Raw genomic sequence first — 18994 nt, forward strand, 5'->3', positions numbered from 1 at the left:
CTGACACTGGAAACGGAGTAAAAAGTATAAAGTTAAAGAGAATTCATGATGCACAAGGGTCGGTGTAACGTGTCCAGCACCTGGTGGGCGACTGAATCATACAAAAATCATGACCAGTTCCTGATATTGAACATATGTTGGAGATTCTACTATGGATACCGAGCTACTGTCTAAGAAAACCGAGATTATCTTCGGTTAAACATTCGATCCGCTAATCGAACAATATTATTCAAACATACCGGTCAGGTCAGATTTATTGCGTATAACTTAAGGATACGATGTGTCGAACATATTTAAAAGATTATACTTGTCAAAGACTATACTACTCGTCAAACAGTCGGCATTATTTTATCTTTTTTTATTCTATTTGTATTATTTTATTATTATTTTATTTTTGTTAAATGTAAAATAATAAATTCTTTCTTAACGATGGAGGCAATAAGTTCTTCTGAATGTAAAAATGAAAATTTATTGTTTGCGAGTGTTTAGTTCAAAATACAAATGATATATTCGCGAAAGAATGAAATAAAAGAGGAGAAAGGATATCTAGAAACGTTACTTATTCTTCTGTAAAATCAAACTTTTATTACTTTACTACCGAACGTGATATTGTTTTCGTCTTATTAATATCTCGATGAATTGTTCTCGTTTCACATAAATTTTCATTTTCAATTATTTTATACAATAAACGTAAATTTAGTAGCTTGAAAAGAACGACATAATAGAGATTATAATGCTTGTTATAGCCATGATATAAACTTCGATTAATGTCGAAAGTTCTCGAAAGTTCCATAGAACAGCATACTACCGATAAAACGGAATTAATCGTTTTCCGTATCGGCGATATAAATAGTGGCGATCGATGTACGCGTTGACCATATCGGATAGGTATTGCAAACGATCGACAATGTCATACGGTATGTCAGGTAAAATATGTACGTCGCGAACTAATCTGCGTTTTGATCGTGAATTTGTTTCTATTCCGCGATAGGGAACCACCTGTCACGTACGGTCAGATAAACGGTTTTACTATGCAAAGAATGGAACACGATGAATTATTGTTTCATTAATACGACACGCTGGTAACGCAACACATGACAGAAGTTATTGTGAACAGACGCGTTAATATTAAAAGCGAATGGTTGTTGCATTTTTCACGGTGACAAACGTTTCTTTGTTTTGGCTTTCTAGCACACCAGGCGTTCCACTTTTCGATGATGAATCGCATGGCCGCTACCTCAGGAAATTTTTAATACGAGAATAAATATTCTATGTATATAATCGATATTATAAGAAATACCAGAGAATAAAGTAACTAAAAGTCAAAGGAACTTTTTATTGTTTACTCTTTAATAAGAATTAACGACTATATCTTATGAAACATTTATTCGTCGTCGTTGGTGTAACAAATTTTATGAAGTATTTCGAGAATTCTTATTAATCTAAAGAATATTTTCTAATATAGGGAAATGTTCACAAACCGTAGCTTAAAATTTCTTTAATTTTTAGTAAAATTTATTTTGTCGACGTTTCAGGCTAGAGTTTCAATTGAGGGGGATTTTATAATGGTTGTAAATTTTCGAATTTAAAATACGAGGTGGAAATTTCGACTACAAGAGGGCGATACTTGTCGATAATACCCGTGGCGCTATCTTTAGTTCGTTCACGGAAGCTAAGGGGTGAAAGTATAAAGTCTAGAATATCTGTGATTTAACAAAGGTAAATGTGTCTACGTTAGTGTTTTATACGTTATAGAAATTTATAAATTCGATATAATTATTAACATTACTATACTAAATAGTTTAGGATAAGATACGCATTTTTTGTAAAAGTAGAGGGTTCTTGATATCTATCTTTGTCAAATCTCAGAGTTTCAACAGTGAATTGGCATCTATTTAATTACAACTCTATGTTGCCATAATTCACCCACTCGTCTAAGACTTTTACTTTTATTAACTTTCTCTTTCCTCCTTATTCTACTAGAACTATATACCACATATCGTATCTCATCTGTGTCCAGGATACTACGGTCGAATAAAAGAACATCGTTGACTTGCCAAAATGATATGCCCGCCTGACATTCGAGATACAGAATTGCAAGAAAGGTTACCGTAAAATCGGAAGTTCTTATTATTATGTTTTTTTTTTAAATAAAAACTTTGGAAAATTGTGGAAGTGAAGGAGAATGTCGGCAAAAGTCGCGAAATCGCCTACGTCACCTCCTGTCGCTAAGGAAGTGGATAGTCTGCAGGTTTCTTTACCGCAAATGTTGGATCTTGCATTGGGAACTCCGGAAGTAAGAAGAATTTATCTTCGATCTTTCACACAAATAGAAAACGATAATTCACGAAATGAGGTATAAGAAATACTTTAACGACAGGTACGTCGTTTTACGTTCGCATCTAGGTTGGAGCGGTAAATTTAAATATCCTCCACAACTTCCTTCATATTTTACTGCATCGGATAAATTTAGGATCGACCAAGGTTGAGTATCGTGGTGACGATGCTAATCGAATCAAGGTAAAATACTGTATGTATTGTATATGGTGGTTCTGATTAATTTTTGGAAAATATAATAAAGCTATAAAGAGTGAAATTTAATAAAATGCAAAAAAAAGTTAAATAATATGTATTTCTAGACGATGGTAAGTTCCCTAAAAGCAGGTCCCTCGCTTTACCTTCAAGAGTACAATATTATCGATGATTCCAGTGACGTGAAGCAACGAGTTCGTAGTACCGACGCTATAAGCGTAAAAGTGGATGTCGTCAGTGATGGTAAGAAGATATTCTGATAATTGTAAGCGATGCACTAGTTTTGATATTGTTATTTTTATATTAAATTTATGAAGCAATTGTACATGCTTTCGTTATCGTAATAATTTCATACTTTTCGTTATAAAATCTGAGGCGAGGGAAAGACCTGCCAGTGTTCCAGTTACAAAACGCGAAAAGTTTGAAAGCGAGCATGTTATAAATGTTTTATAACAAAATAAAATTTCTACAATACATACAAAATAAGATAGATATTAGAAGAATGTGGTTATATCAGTGAAATCCCAAGCAAACCTGCACAAGAATGCAAGGAAGAGAATATTAAAAAATTACCAAATTCAATTCAGTATTTTCAGGTTATTTCAAAGATTCAGCTATTGTTAATTAATGCTAATAACGAATTACGCAGCCAAAGATGAAGCATCCCAAGACACGGTGGATTTAAAAGAAACGACAGGTGTCAGAAAACAAGTTGGTCCTGGGAAAGAAGGCAAATGCGAAACTGTTATCTTTGTAGAACCGATTGTTGATGGTGCAACCCCTACAGCTTTAGGTTTCAAACGGCTCGAAAAAAATGTAATAAAAATTTATATTCTACTTACCATATCACTCCATATATTTTTGCTATATACATATTTTTTTTATTTATTTTCGTCGAGAGAAAAATATTAGGTGTAGAATTATACGATAACGATTCTAATTAAAATATTTATATAGGTTAACGAACTTCAACAACGGTTTCAAGCATTGGAAGAGTTAGCAACGACTCCAGAGCTTATCGAACGACTGAAAGGTAAAATCACCGATCCCCTGACCGACGTTTGGCAAATTATCAGCATTACCAAAAGATTGGACGCCAGTGAACAAGGTATTGATAAGGTATAACTTGATTGCTTCAATCGTTATTTAATCTGACAATGAGGAAACTTATCGATATTACAGCTGTCTATTATTTAGCCGTAAACTACTGCGTGCATACTCGTAATTCAATAGTATTTAGAAACATATAAAAGACACAAAGTAGCGATGACATAAATAATCCAGTAATGATTAATAATTTATATTTTGGTAATATAGATCTTTCAATTTAAATAAAACTATTTAGTTCTATTTATATATATTATATATATTATAGTCTACTTAACTTTCGATGCAACTGTAAAACTACAGAAAATACTCTGCTTCCAGTTGACAAAAATGGTACAAGATGTGATGAAGGGTGACGCAACACTCGCAACGGAAGACACGTCGAAGCTAGAAGAAAGACTAGTGAATTTAGAAAATGCTTTAAACAATTTGGATCACGTCGTTCAGAATTTACAATTAATCGCTGACGATGGAGAGGTTGAGGGGATACAAAACCCTGTAGTTGCTGAAACAACCGGGGAAGAAGAAGAAGAAGCTCAGCTTGTACAGGAAGAAAAGCAACCCGTTAGACGAATTACATTAAGCGAAATTCTAGGCGAAATAGACATAAGAAAAATGCACCAGGACGTGGGTAACTTGCAAATGGAAGTTAGCCAAATGAAAAATCAACTGAAAGATTTGAACGAAAAGATTGACAAAACAAAAGCTGGTAATGAGTCATAATTATCGTAATTAAATAATTAGTTATAGGGAATCGATGAATCTTATCAATACTTACTATTTCTAACATTTTAACTGTCTATATTCTTTGATATATTTACAATCATTTTCTTTAATAATTTCTTAACCTATCTTTATTTTTAATCTAAACTTGGAAAAGAAAGCTTGCAATCATTACACTATTCAAAGCGCACTATGATTGTTGAAATTTCTGTCATATTCTAATCTATGTTTATTAACTTACTTTATAATTACATTCGATTTGTGAAAAGGAGAGAAAATATTTTTAAGAATTTAAGAAACATTTCTTTTAAAACATTCTGAGAATGGAAGAATTATTAGAATGATCAATTTAATTAAGGTATCTAAAAAAATTTATTCTGCAATTATTAGCAGTAAAAAATGGAAAAGGGGAACAAAAACTTGATAAATATTAGATCTAATACATTAACGTCCACTAATATTAAATTACTAAAATTCATCATTTTCGGTTTCCAATAAAATTCGATCTTACACGCTTTTAATAATCAATATTTGATATTTAAAATTATATACCAATTAATTTCTCAGAGATAAATTATCGATTTTTATACACGTCGATGTAGAACTGACCGAAGAGATGGAAGCGAAACAACTGACTACGCAAAGGGAAAGGAATCCGGCCGAAAGAACACAGGAGGAGGAAACAGAGGAAACGACGAAGGAAATAACAACATCACATAAAAGCACACCTTCAGAACTACGCACTCAGGTTCGAAATCCGAAGGAAATGATAGATTCAGAAGAATTGCAAGACATGAGAAAACGAATTTCAAAGTTAGAAAAGGACGTGATTAACATATCCGATAAAGTGGATAAAATACAAGTGATTGGTGTCGCAGGCGCCACTAATATCGACAATTTAGTCTCTAAGTATAATGAGGTTCAAGCTGAAATGGAGAAATTGAATCAAACCGCGGATCGTCTGATCGATGATCGTGAAACTCGTGAAATGCATCTTAATGTTAGTATATCATTCATTGTATTTATATTCATCGTTATATTCATTCTATATCGTTCAATATACAATTAATCCCCCTCTTTATCATGAATTATTTAGTTATTTAGATATTTATTCTCCTTGTTATTTTATTGTTTTAACATTTCGTCATTCTATGCACATATTGTTTTACTCTTTATTTAGGCGCTATTAGAACAAGTGGAACTTTTAAAAACCATTAAAGCCGATAGAGAAGATCTCGAAGAAGCTCTTGCCGATAAAGCTGATGCTCAGGCGATACATAGAAAGGTCTGCACATGTATATTTACCAAAAAATCAGACGAAAATAAATAGCAATCTTTCTGTGGTATTTATTCCTCAGGTTTCTTACGATCAATTCGATGCAGCTTGCGATGATCTCGCACACGGCCTCGAAGATGCGATCAATAAATTGGGACAGCAAGAAGAGATCTGGCAACAAGCTCTGGATGAAGTGCAAAAGGAGATCGAGGGAAAAGTTGATAAAATGGAAATTTCTCCGCTGAAGGATTTCGTGAATCATCGATTGAAATCTCTTCAAGATAAGTTGAAGAGGGTGGCGGAAGCGAGACAAGATATCGAAGCTGCCGGAACCAAAAAGATGCTTAGGTAATGTTACAGCAATCCTTCAACAGTATATGTATATTTATATTATTCTAAATTTTGTATCTCAAGTAATTGAGTTCATCGCGCAATATCCAATGATAATTGGATAGCTCGATGAAATTTTGTGTGTGTTATTAGGGACGTTCAATGCATATCCTGTGACAAGGATGTGGTCATGAGAATGGATCCTCCCCACAAATTTAAAGTTGAAACATTACCATGTACCACAAGCATGAAGCCGTACCTGACCTATGAATTGGATCAGGTTAGAAAACAACACAGAAGGTTACCTCATAGTAGAAATATGATTCAATTTGAAGCAGCCATGCAGGAGGAGGCAAAGAAGCAGAAGAGCGCAAGAGCGGACACGCTTGTAAAGACTCCTAGGTACATAACTAATATTGAGATGTACATCTTTTTTTTAAAGATTCAGAACAATATATTCGCTTTCAATTTCTGAGCAAATTTAAAAGAAACATTTAAATATAAAAAATTATACTTTTTAATCTCGGTACCGCTAAACGAGTTAAATTATCCTTTTTTTTTAATTTATAAATTGTCTTCGATTTTTGCTAAGTTGATGACGTCGGGAGAATAAATGCAATGATCCACTATTATTAGAGATTGACATGTTAACCAAGTCATTTTTTGATTAGAAACTTACATAATTATAAAATTGAAAATTAGTAGGGACAAACTAATTTCTATTGGATCGATCTTAGTTCTTGTAAGTAATTACTTATTTTCAATGAAAATAACAAAAAGGATAAAAGGATGAAGAATTCATAAACTTAAACTCTGTTTGATTAACGAGTTGAGCTTAGAAATCTTTGAAATAAATGAACGTCTAACTATATTTATCTTATTAAATTATTATGTTTTTAGCTAAAGAAAGACTAATTTTATTCGAGACATATGTTTAAATGTTAGAGATCATCTGTGCAATCGATACTGCGGTGGAAGTCACACGATTACCACTCCTCAGCAAAGAGTAATGCGAGTGGGCCATTTCCTCACTGAGTGGGGACCGGAAATAATTCAGCTGACGGAAGGGATGATAAAGGGAACGGACGGTAAGATGTATAAAGGTCGGCGAATGCCAGATAAAATCGATGTTTGCGGACCTGCATACTGCGACGAGCGTGGCGATGAACTTCGATCATCGGTAATTATTCGTTCTCCCCACGTATTTTTCAGCTTCGAAAATAACAAAGGTAATTGTATTTCAGGATAGACAATCGATAACTACTATACCATCCTTGCGAAAGCCTGACAAGCAAACTTCCACTATTTCAAGTACGTTGAACATGAACCAAATTTTTCTTGGTCTTTGTAATTACCTAAATACATATCATTTAATTAAACAAAAATAATGTTTGGAATTTTCTATGCTTCTATCTAAGATTCAGGCTATAATTTTCTATTGTTTGTTTTTATCTTTATTTCATTATGAATTTTTGTAATAGCGAGACAAACCAAAAATTGAAGCATACAATTTACATTACAACATAATTTTTGTATTTACAAAATCGCAAGTCTGAACGATTATATTACTTTGACTATTTCATAGAAACTTATTAGTATAATTTTAACAGGGAAACGATCGTCGAGGAGACAATCTCGAGAAATGACTAAGGAAGTGATAGAAGAGGTAAATAAGTCAAAAAGCTTAAACGCAGAATTGAAATGATACGTAAATTGTTTATGTTCTGTTCGTAGCTTGCAGAGACACCGAGAACAGAGACAGAAGATCAATCTGACAGATCTGTCAGTGCACCGATGGATACAGTTGAACCTATAGATCATGTTGTTCAATACATAGATGAAGAGGAACTGGGAGAACAAGACTAAGATTCTAATTATTCACTGTAATGTTTTCTAAATATTTTATGAAGTGCTTATTCTAAGGTCTTGTATCTAGTTCAGTGAATGATATAATACAATATATTACATACACAGAAATATTATAAAATTAATCTAAAATTCATAATATTTATTTGCAATTTTTTATTATATTTTTATCTACATTATTGAGAATATAAGTTTATTTTGATATCATCTTACTAAAATTACATTACTAAGGATACTTAAGAATAATTGAGGAGGACAAAGAAAAACGAGAAACGTTATTTTATTAAATGTTTTATTATTAAGAGGGAATTTCGGAGTACACAAGACTATCTAGTGAAGTCGATTTGGAACATCGGTGGTCTGTCATGCTAAAACAAAAATACCGAATCGCACCACGCATCGCGGCGACCACACTAGATCGCTGTTTCGTTTATTGCACATCACACCGTTCGAATACCGTTTACATTAAGAGTGTACACAGCGCTCGAATCGTGTCTATATAATATCGGATTTTGTTTCCTGTTTCCCTTTTCCATTACTTCCGATCTGACGTTCGATTGCACCTTCTATAAACGACTATGCGCTAGTGTTTTCTGATAATAGTAATAGAATATTTGTGTATACGTATAATGATGTATACATTGGAGCTAAATGCTACTTCATATAAATTTCAAGGTACAGGAAGTATCTACAAGTTAATATCTACCACATAATTTTTACGACTGCCTTGTTCTTACGTCACATTTTTTTTTGTTTTGTTCATTTTGGTGAATGGCGTTTTACTCTACGTTTCTCTAATACCTAACAATAATAAGATTACCATGGATACTCACTATGATCTTACTATTAAATCAACGGTATACACGGAACCATGACAGTAAGATCATTGACTTATAACGACACAATGCAATAAATAGAACGCCAAATAAATATATACGTACAGATAGATTATACTTTTTTCCCATAATCATTCGTTAAGGGCGGGGGACAATATAATGTTCTTAAATATTAACATGGATATGCATTATCGATTACAGTTAATAATACTGGCAGCTTAAAGTACAACGTGTATGCATTACACTCAACCTAATCAAAAGGATACGGTAGAGAGTGCCAGATACAACGTTGGTGAGGTGTCAACTTAACGTGAATAATTCTAAATAAATACGCTATGACTAGTATCACGTTCACGCGTGATTTCCACTGAAATCATAGGAATAGAACATATCCATCTACAGCCAAACAATATCTACCGAAATTAGTTGAAACTCTACCGACTAAAATCTTTTTATGGCACTTGCCTACGTGTGATGTGGATGCTACGTTTCTTCTAAACGATGACAAATACGTAAAATATTTGGTTACATGCCATATGGATTAGCCAAATGACCAACAGAAAACTCGCTCACAACCGTTTGCGAATCGAATCCTTACCTCGAAATAATTATTGTAACACCACGGACGTCTCTTCGTGTCGCGCCTAATTACGCATCGTTGCTGATTACCCAATTACAATAGCGACTTAACTAGTTACCATTATCGTTAATCGTTATTACTATTACGTTATCATTATCCATTATCAATAGTATTATTATCGTTATTATAATCGTACGTACGAGAATATTGCACACAGCGACCAACAGACATGGATAAAGGGAACTAAGTAACAGATCACAGGTGAAACTAGGCTATCTCTGTAACAAATTCATATCACATGAAAAAATATGTATCGGTTGCCTCCTCTCACAAAAATCTCCCAAAAATAAGAGACTGTCGGACGGATGACTCGAGTGACGAGCCATCGATTGTTCGGACTGGCTGACCTCGATCATCTTTATTCACTTCCATCTTTCTCGCCTTCTCTTTCTCACCGTACGCTTTTCTATCGGTCAACCTGGACGAAAAAATATTATCATTATCATTATGTTTCACGTCCATTCTCTTCTTCCTTTCTCGGTTTCGATTCGCAGCACATCAACGTAAAGTAACAGCCGATCAATTTACTTACTATTCCTTATCAATGATAATGTGAATAACTAAACCCTGACTAAATGATTACACGATTAGCAGTAAACTTTGGCAATTGAACCGCGGCCACTTTGCCCCACGCACGTTAATCGCGTTATTTCGTTCACCTTGTCCTTCCTCTTGCTCCTTGCTCCCACGAACGAAGACGCGACTTAACTCATTTCTTTGGCTTCCAGCTCCTTCGTAGAGGCCGACGTCGGCCAACTACGCGTGTATCTAAATCTAAGTACGTATTACCTCATGCCTCTCTAGATTATCAGCTTGTAGTACGACGATTCTGATCCCATCGATAGTTTCTTACACGAAACTCGTGGCTTCGCGAGCCACAAGCGCAAGGAACAACCATTTTCTAAAGCTCTTACGGTGCTTCCCCGAACTCTGTCTCATTTCTGCCATAGTACGACGATCCAACATTTTAGACCATTAAGATTCTCTACTTCGTCGATATCTTATACATAGTACATGCCACACGCGCTCTTTACACATTGAAATCCTTCTGAAAATCCAGAGTTTTTCTCCTTATAATCTCCCACAAGTCCTTCTCTGCGTTACACAACCATTTGTAAAAGCCGCTTCATCGATCAATCGAGTGAAAGGAATTGATCCATCTCGTGAAAATAAATTACACATATACGTACACACCTCTAACGAAGAGGTAGATTTGCGCGATGCTGTTTGGGGAAGACGAGACATTACACAGATATTGTAAAACATTCGCCATACACCTATTCCATCCGATTCTTCAACGTTCGTTTTCATATAAAAACGCTTTTCCTTTTTAATGTTCGTTACGAAACAACGAAAGCTCGTCGTCAGGGTCGGAATAATATCGTCGAAGCGTCGCAATTAATATCTTAGGTCAAGATTAATCCTTTTGTCACGGCTAATAAAGCTACCGAACGATGCGGAAACAAACGTCGACGCGATCGTTAAGGGATTACGTAAACGAATAGGATTAACTTCAAGGTCGCTCGTTAAGTCTACGGAAACTTTTCACTGATTATAAACTTTGTACTGTGTTATTCCCGTGACTGGTTTCGACTATAACAATCGGTCGCTATTCTTTCATTTCCTCCCTCGATTCACCTCGGAAGCTCGGAAAAAATTGATCAGCCTCAAATTGCGAAAAAGCGAATCGCGGGACTAGAATGGAAATCTTCAGTGGAAGTACCAAGTGCCGTTATATGTGACTCTAGATTTTCCCGTAGATTATCGTTCTCCATGCACAACGTTCATCTTTCATTCGCTCCTCTCTTCTTTCTTATAAATAACTTTCGGAGTACTGTTCAGGTTTTGTGAGTATTCTTTGAAGGTAAAAGGGATATCAAAAATTGTTGGGGAGCGCCTTAAACGGCGCTACGATAGATGCGCTACAAAAGCTGAGCTATGACTGGATGCAGAAGACACATGTGCTCGGCACCGCGTATCGGAAGACGGTTCACGCTAAAATGACGAACCATTTCCGGTATGCTGTCGAATGGTTTACTGAACTGGCCCAGGATGTACGCGTTCAGCTCCTCGTTCTTTTGGATACGCATATGCATGAAGCCACGGGCGCTTCTGTAATTGTAAATATGTATTTAAACGTTTAGATTTATTATTAAGATAAATAAGCAAATAATGCGTGCATTCAATATTGAATTCATTGCAATTCTCGTTGAATTGAAAAGCAGGATAGCTATTACATTGAAAAGAACGATCTTTAAAATGATATTTACATTTTATGAGATTTCTTTCAGTTCTTTGATGTGTTAGAATTGTTTAATGTACGAAAAGTAAACTAAAATAGCGTATGAACTAAAAAGACTATAAAGAAGATAGTTTTGTTTCAATTGCATAGTACACAGACCAACATTTTTGAATATTATTGTAAAGTATACAAAGTATACTGAGATAAAGAAGATGGTAATAATATCTATTCTTTTTTATTACAAGAAATTTACTTTCTCGTTTATCAAGGAAACTACTTGTTGGAAGAAGCGAAACTTTTCCTGAAAAAATAAAATACCAACTGTGATACATCAACCTGATGTAACCTATATAACTTACTTTAACGATAAAGAGTAATCTTGTTTGGTGGATTCGCTGTTCCTCACCAAGTAACTTCCTTCTCTAAGAAGTCGTAGGACAGCTTCTGCCTCAATTCTCGTAATGGATCCATGGTACCATCTGTGAGCAGGGAGAAAAGAAATTTATATTAAACTATGAGAAACCAGAATTATGATGTTTGGGATCCAGGAACTTTTACGAAATACATATATACAAGACACTAGAAAACAACTATATTTCTGCAGTAAATTAATTTTGCAGTAAATTCCAACGAAATTTTTAGCATCTTTTCATCAAATTTTCACCGATTTATTTCACGTATACTCTCTCAGATCTGCAATGAAACATTCATCTCGTTACCTCGTAAAAATACTTTCAACATACAAACTCTTCATAAATTTCACGATAAAATTCTTCAAGAAGCACCTATGTTGTGAATGTTCATGAAAATAATATGCAGACGCGATGGCGACATAGCAGCGTACGTACGAGCCAAGAAATTCAAAATCAAGGACGTACCCCTGTCTCTCCAAAGGAAGCTCCACGTCAACCAGATCAGCGGATCCGCGGCCGGTGTTAATCTCCAATGGCAATCCAAGGCTCAGACCGCCAGGTTTTTTCGGTGCAGACTGACCAGCGTTTCCACCGCTGCTCGTCCCACTCCCACCATCCAGATTCAGTGTCATCTTCGGACGCGCCATACCGCCGCCTGAAATGAGTCACGCGACAGTTAGACGCCGTGAGATTCCCCGGGGTAAACATCGATTATATACGTATACGAGGCGGAAACCTCCCTGTTCGCAGATTTTATGGCATCCCTTCCCGTAATTGGAACAAATCGAACTCAGGTTCCGTTAAGATTCACGGTGACAGCAACCGAACTCCCCAGTCGATGTACAATGTCTATGTGTATCCGTTTACATTTGAGGTATGACGATCATGAGAATGGAAGATCATGGAAATTGAAGGAGGGTTTTGTGCAAACCCGTTTATATTTGGACGTTGATGGGGAGGAGACAGTTTGACGGTGGATGACGTGCATCGGTTTTTCTATATTTTTTGACGTCCGAGCTAGATCGTGATATTTGAGATACTTGGTCGTGTTTAAGGTCCTACGTTATTTAATTTTTGGCTTTGTTTTCGACCTCGTGGACGATGCAATTTGGATAGTATAAAATGTGATATTTCACTCTAAGTTATATAGTGGTATATCTACACATGTTTGATAAATTGCCTGAATTTAATTTTTCAATTTTCTTCGAACGGTCAGATTTGAGATACTCGATGATGTTCAAGGTTCTATGTTATTTCATTTTTAGGTTCGTTCGTGGCTAAAAGATGTAATATTTCACTATGAATTCCTGATATGATGTTTGATCAATGGTCTGGAGTTTTGCTTCGTAAACATTAATATTCATGTTTGTATCACGTTTTTCCCGTATAATAACGTTGAATATTTTAATACACGAAATTTATGAAATAGGAAGCTGATGAAGAGCATCGAAAATAGTACGAAATATAGGAACAATTTTTTTTATAAAAACGAGTGAATTAATAGAGTGTCAAGAAATCTTCAAAAGGAACATTATTAATCAAGTTTCATTGCTGAATGGACGCTCGATCAACTTCTCGACAGGATGTAGTCGTGTCATCAATAACCGTGTTCTCGCAGCAAAGGCTCGATAATTTCTGACGAGAAATACTTCCTTCGTATAGTGGAACAATCGACCGTGACTTTGGATGTTGCTTTGTCAAGGTATGATAATGGAACGTCTCTTACTCTTGGATGAGCAGAATCTCCTCTCTTTTAGCACAAACAATTGATCGAAATTCCTTCCTGCAATTTTTCCCTTTTCTCTCCTCTTCTAAGGAAGATTTCCATTGACTTGTTGGAAAGTTTTCACCCCACTATCACTTAAGATTTCCGTGCAAATTACGGGCCTTGTTTCCTGGTAAACAATGTGGCCTCAGATATAGAAGACAAGCTACTTCTATTTTCCTCGTTGTAAACGAATGGCGCAGACACGATTCAAGTCGTGAGGTATTACGCTTATTAAAGGTTCCACGACCTTCGACCAAGCTTGAAATTAGCCGGGAAGAGAAATTGCTATTCCTTTGGGGCGGGATGAGTATACGAATAAACAGACGCTTATCGAGTGATATCAAAGTGTGGCTGCTCTTGGGTTAGCTTTAAATTAGTTTAATTATGTTTGACTTGCCAAATAGAGGAGAAACATTCCGTACCATTCGAAGATAATGATTTAGGAAATTATTCCCTTTGAAACGTTTTAAGCATAAGAGAATAATTTAAATAATAAATTTAATTTAGATTGGTTAAAGGAAGGAGTAAATAGATTTATTATGTCGTCTTTCTTTTACAGACACGTCTTTTACAACGACGCATCTTTATACAAACATGAAACCTAATCTATCGAACGTTGTAATCTTTATCTTGATAGAACAAAATGGATCATACGTAATTCGATAAAATAATATAAAACGAAAAATATTGTGCATCCATTATAAAACGAAAGAAACTTCTCGGACGACCTAATAAAATATACGCGTAGATAAATAAACGATACATATAGGAAACCATTTAATGCGATAATCGTAAAATAATAAATATTTCTAAAAATATGTAGGAATATTTTATACTTTCGAAAGATCGACAAAATACCCATGAAACTTTCAACAATCCCAAATCCACGGCAATTATCATAAATTACTCTTAATAAAGGCAACCCCCTACGATATTGATCAGAACAAGGACTCGTAGTTAGCCTCCATAGCGACGAAAAAAACATGGCTCCCCGCTCATCAAGAATTTATAAATTTCGCTAAGTAAATTCTTCCGGGGTCTGCCATCGAGCGTAAGCGTCAATGTTATTACAGGCTCGTGAAAGTTCGGAGATGATAATCGATGGGAGGGTCGACGCTGTTCAAGAAAGTGGCTGCGCGGCCGCGAGGTAATTTCATTTGTTGGGTACAATCTCTTAGTGGTCGACTTTTCGAAGGTTGCATGATTCAGGTACGACAGGATTGCTGTGACAGGTGTAGCACCAGGTTAGCCGAGGCCGAGGTTAACGCGTCCTGACCGTTTCGAACGACCGCTCTATACATTATGGATGAGCTCGTACTTCGGAATTTAAGACCATTGAATTCCGTCAGACGTTACGCGATAAAGCTTTTAGGTGTCAGTTTCTTGATTCTTTTGATAGCGATTTCTTACGTTGTCTGTTAGAGTTTTTCTAACGTTATAATGAGATACACAACGTCTGTTGACGTAATAACGTGATATATACGTATAACACCTGTTGTGTAATGAGAAAACTTTATATGGTAATAATGAGAGCGAGTTATGTTAATGGCGAGGATTAAAGTTGTTGGTTAATTGCGTAATACTGGAACTCGCGTTTATGTAAGTTTGTTACATTTTATATTCGAGAAATAGTCCAGTAATAGATTGCTATAAAGTAGATTGTAGAGACACAGATTCTAGCTTAGAGCGATGCTTCTTAAATTCGATTAATCGTTTGAATAATTAACAATTAAATAGTCTACCAAAATTGAATAACCGATTTATTGCGGTTGTTTGGAAAGCTTTGGAAAGCTTGGTACGAGTCATTAATTTCAACTACATCTTGAATAATAGATGGGACATCAAAAATGGAATTATAAAAGTCACGACATAGAATAAGAAATAAAATACTTTTAAGAATTTTAAAAATGCGACTTAATTTATCAAAGATTGTAAAAAAATTTCACACTTAAAAGAACCGTTTCTATGTAGCCGATTGACAGATACGAAATTCGGAAGCTATAGAACTTGGTACGACTGAATTATTCATTCGACATAAATCGCTTTCGTACACGCAACATCGAAGGAAACTCTCGAAAGGCCGAATCCACGCGCTCTTCGTACTCATCTGACACGGCGTGCGTTTCAAGCATAGTTAAACATTAACGAACAGAAAGCAGCCGTCTACTACTCTCCGAGATTGGCCGTATCTGTATTATTAAATTTAATCCGGTTGTTCGGACAACTCGATTTATTTACCCGAATTTCTCGTTTTCCACTCCTTTCCGCCATCCAATCTAAAGCAGTTTCATTTTCTTTATTAGAACCCGACACACACGTTTTTGACTATTCTCTTGTTTGTGCGTATCAGTACTTTCAATACGCACATCTTTATAATTTTCTTATAAATAGTACTTTATAATTTTTCAGGTAGGAAAATTCTTTTTAGAATTGAGAAATGAAGAATAATTGATGAATTATAGAATTTTCAGAAAATTTACATAATATTCACTTTTCTCTATGTAAAACACAAAACCAGTAACTCGTGTCGTACTCGTAAATTTCAAAAGAAAGCATAACAAGACGAAACAAACGCTATAATTGCAGATGGCCCATTTCCAATAATCCACCGCATCCGAATATATCCGCAGTCCAGTGACATTTAACGATTCATCCAAAGGAACGAACCCAACGAAAATTCTACTTTCAGCACGAACTCGTGTTCTCTCAAGATCGATCGCCATTCTTTTATCGCTACTCCATTTATCTATGCCTACTAGAGGACGGCAGATAATTCATATTATAGTATAATAATTTTACCTATGATTCTTCCTTCAAATGATAGAATTTGAGTGAAGTAGATTCAATCGGCAATTTATTTAATCGTGCATTAAATAAATTGTGGGTGGTACGATTATACGGGTTGGTGTATATAGTGACGAGACGAGTTGATACTTGGTCAAATATATTTAAAACTATTTGTAGTATAGAGTTCGTCGTCGTTCGCTAAGCGTTGCTCGTTATGCGTATACACGGTAATTAGTATAATTAGATAATAGCTCTAAGATTGCTCGATACTCACTCGCTATAAGAACGTTCGATAAAGATTGACTATTGATTAACTGACTCCTTAACTGACTCCTTAATAACTGACTCCTTAATAACTGACTCCTCCAAAGACTGACTATAAGAATGCTCGATACTGACTAACTGATTGTCTTAACGATCGTGTTCGTTTATTTACACTGGTTGGGGAAGTGCGGGAAAGTTTAAATGCAACTTCGGTTGACGGTTGCTCGTAGCGGTGACATTATTTTTCCCGCAGTTGATTTATCATTACGTTTTGTACGTCAAGACAGTGTCAATGTCCCGAGGCAAAACATCATGAGTCGCTCTCGATTCGCATCATCCTCTAATACATATGTTGCTATAAAAGTTTCGTATGAATTCTTATTTCCATTATCTGCAAACGATGAAAAAGTAGAGATGTACAGCATTGCTGGCAGAATGGCAACATATAGTAGTTATGGTAGATAGTAGTTAGGTACATTAAAACAACAAGACTACAATGCAATGCGATGCAAGGAAATACAATTTAAAAATAAAACTCAGTGATCAGGATTCAAAAACGTCCTACTCAGACTTACCACTTTATAATATTTTTCAATAATTTCGGTTAAACTACAACTTTGAAACATATTTTTAATACTTGAAATTGAATCATCTGCTATAAACGACCGCCTGGAATCTTCATTTCCACAATTTTATTTTAATAAATAAAGGCGGGACAAATGAAATTCTACTGTATAGCTCGCTCGCGTGTACGCTTTCGTGCGCATTTTCCTCAGGAAATTCTCCTCTTGACGCCTGTACACTTATTTTCTCGTTTCCTCCGCAGACTGTTTTAATATCCGTCTCAGACAGAGATACGTCTCAATCAATTTCTTCGCGGTGGTTCTCCATCCAGGCGAGCCCCGTCCCTTGGGAAATGCGAAGAGAGTCGCGAGTACGTTTCGCGCGAGCTAAGAAGACGCCCTCGGTATGCGAATAACTGTCTCTGCGTTATTTGTATACGCGGATATGGCGCGAGCTGACGATATGGAACAAGCGACTTTGGAAACTTGTTATCGCAGGGATGAAGTTGTTGAGTTTCACGCGGGAACGGCAGATACCGGTAACTTTTTCCATGAACACTTCCTGCGCATTTCCATCTCTGGGTATGAGGAACCGTGGGGAACTACTTTGTTTTAATAACCAAGAATGGTACTGTATAACAAGTAGAAAGATATATAGGATATTTTTGGAATAACTTTATAATTTGTATCTTTGTCATTTGTTGCTTTAACAAATTATAATACATTATTTGCTTACGTCACGATCTCGAAGAAGTAAATATATAAGGTACCATTTCACCCTATACCATAACAAATATTCTACTGTTAAATCATATCTTACTATCAATTCATCTTCTATAGAACATAATTAAACAAATTTTAACAAACATTTCTAAATCTGTTCTAATTATGCTTAAAACTGATAAAACTTAACCTATGATCTTATCAGAGACGCTAATAAACTATTATAGCAATGGATACAACTGCAAAGGATCAATTATAAAAAGAAGATAACTTCAATTATGAAACACTTAGGACCATTCTTTTCATATTCCACTCCACTTCGCGGAACGGTCTATCAATAAGATGCCCAAAGAAACCAGAATATTCTCGTTGTATCGTCTGAAAGTAGCAAGAGTTTCCTGCAACGAAGACATCGTCTGAGAGAGTTGTACTAAAAAAGGAAGAGACCATCAGTGGTAGAAACTTAGGGAAAGTCAGACGTTGAAGTCTCGAGGGAAATTCCTCGTCACGGAGGAATCACCGGAAATCTCGCCGTGTCCTATTCGAATGGTATATATCACCAGCGGCCGGAAGTGGAGGAAACTTTTAATTCCCCGTGAAAATCAGGACGTAGGGCTAACGTGTCACGCGGAAAATCGAGGCTTCTCATCGTGGCGACTGTGAACAATCAAATATACTCACATGGGCGATTCGTATTTATTGTGGCAACAAGAAGACGAGGGTGGAATTCTTCGTGTAGATTTACGAGGACGAAGAATTTGCCACGGCGGTGCGTCACACGACTGCCTGGAAGGATCGTCGGCGATTCCACCGAGTCTCGGTGCGCCATTAAAACAGAAGTGTGTCTGAATGTCGTCGCGCGACGTGGAAAAAAGGGGAAGGTCCTTTGCCGTAGAAGTGAGAAATTGTTACAATTTCATCAGC

The 18994-nt window shown here is 35.8% G+C and overlaps 2 protein-coding genes across 6 annotated transcripts in view; one reads left to right on the forward strand and one right to left on the reverse strand.

The window, feature by feature from the left end:
* The first annotated feature begins 1666 nt into the window (after positions 1-1666).
* On the forward strand, positions 1667-7920 carry LOC122568755 (glutamine-rich protein 2-like). Of its 5 annotated transcripts, none has more exons than XM_043728874.1 (15): positions 1667-1719; positions 2021-2296; positions 2407-2520; positions 2640-2775; positions 3182-3348; positions 3490-3651; positions 3961-4348; positions 4965-5362; positions 5543-5647; positions 5721-5986; positions 6122-6370; positions 6914-7148; positions 7213-7279; positions 7579-7634; positions 7703-7920. In XM_043728874.1, exons 2-15 carry the CDS (start codon positions 2186-2188, stop codon positions 7832-7834), a joined length of 2586 nt encoding a protein of 861 aa, XP_043584809.1. In that variant the 5' UTR covers positions 1667-1719; positions 2021-2185; the 3' UTR covers positions 7835-7920. The 5 variants fall into 5 exon arrangements, with proteins under 5 accessions (XP_043584809.1, XP_043584811.1, XP_043584810.1 ...); XM_043728878.1 differs by lacking the exon at positions 1667-1719 and having other exon boundaries at positions 2159-2296; positions 2640-2645; positions 2711-2775; XM_043728877.1 differs by lacking the exon at positions 1667-1719 and having other exon boundaries at positions 2177-2296; positions 2381-2520; positions 2640-2645; positions 2711-2775.
* A 189-nt stretch (positions 7921-8109) lies between these two features.
* The window catches only part of LOC122568100 (transcription initiation factor TFIID subunit 1-like), a 247112-nt gene continuing 236227 nt past the window's right edge, over positions 8110-18994 (reverse strand). The window contains exons 7-9 of the mRNA XM_043727464.1: positions 12431-12620; positions 11912-12031; positions 8110-11422 (exon numbers count right to left, since the gene is read on the reverse strand). Coding sequence (XP_043583399.1) covers positions 11233-11422; positions 11912-12031; positions 12431-12620 — 500 coding nt within the window. The 3' untranslated portion in view covers positions 8110-11232. The remainder of the gene's footprint in view (positions 11423-11911; positions 12032-12430; positions 12621-18994) is intronic.

Source organism: Bombus pyrosoma, linkage group LG6 (assembly GCF_014825855.1).
Source record: "Bombus pyrosoma isolate SC7728 linkage group LG6, ASM1482585v1, whole genome shotgun sequence".
NCBI classification, from domain to species: Eukaryota; Metazoa; Arthropoda; class Insecta; order Hymenoptera; family Apidae; genus Bombus; species Bombus pyrosoma.

What these genes read in the sequence shown, in the direction of transcription:
- LOC122568755 (XM_043728874.1), top strand. Translation starts at nt 2,186, where the DNA reads ATGTCGGCAAAAGTCGCGAAATCGCCTACGTCACCTCCTGTCGCTAAG. An exon ending in ACGATGCTAATCGAATCAAG is followed by an intron (nt 2,521 to 2,639) that starts GTAAAATACTGT and finishes ATGTATTTCTAG; the next exon opens with ACGATGGTAAGTTCCCTAAA. An exon ending in GCGATGAACTTCGATCATCG is followed by an intron (nt 7,149 to 7,212) that starts GTAATTATTCGT and finishes ATTGTATTTCAG; the next exon opens with GATAGACAATCGATAACTAC.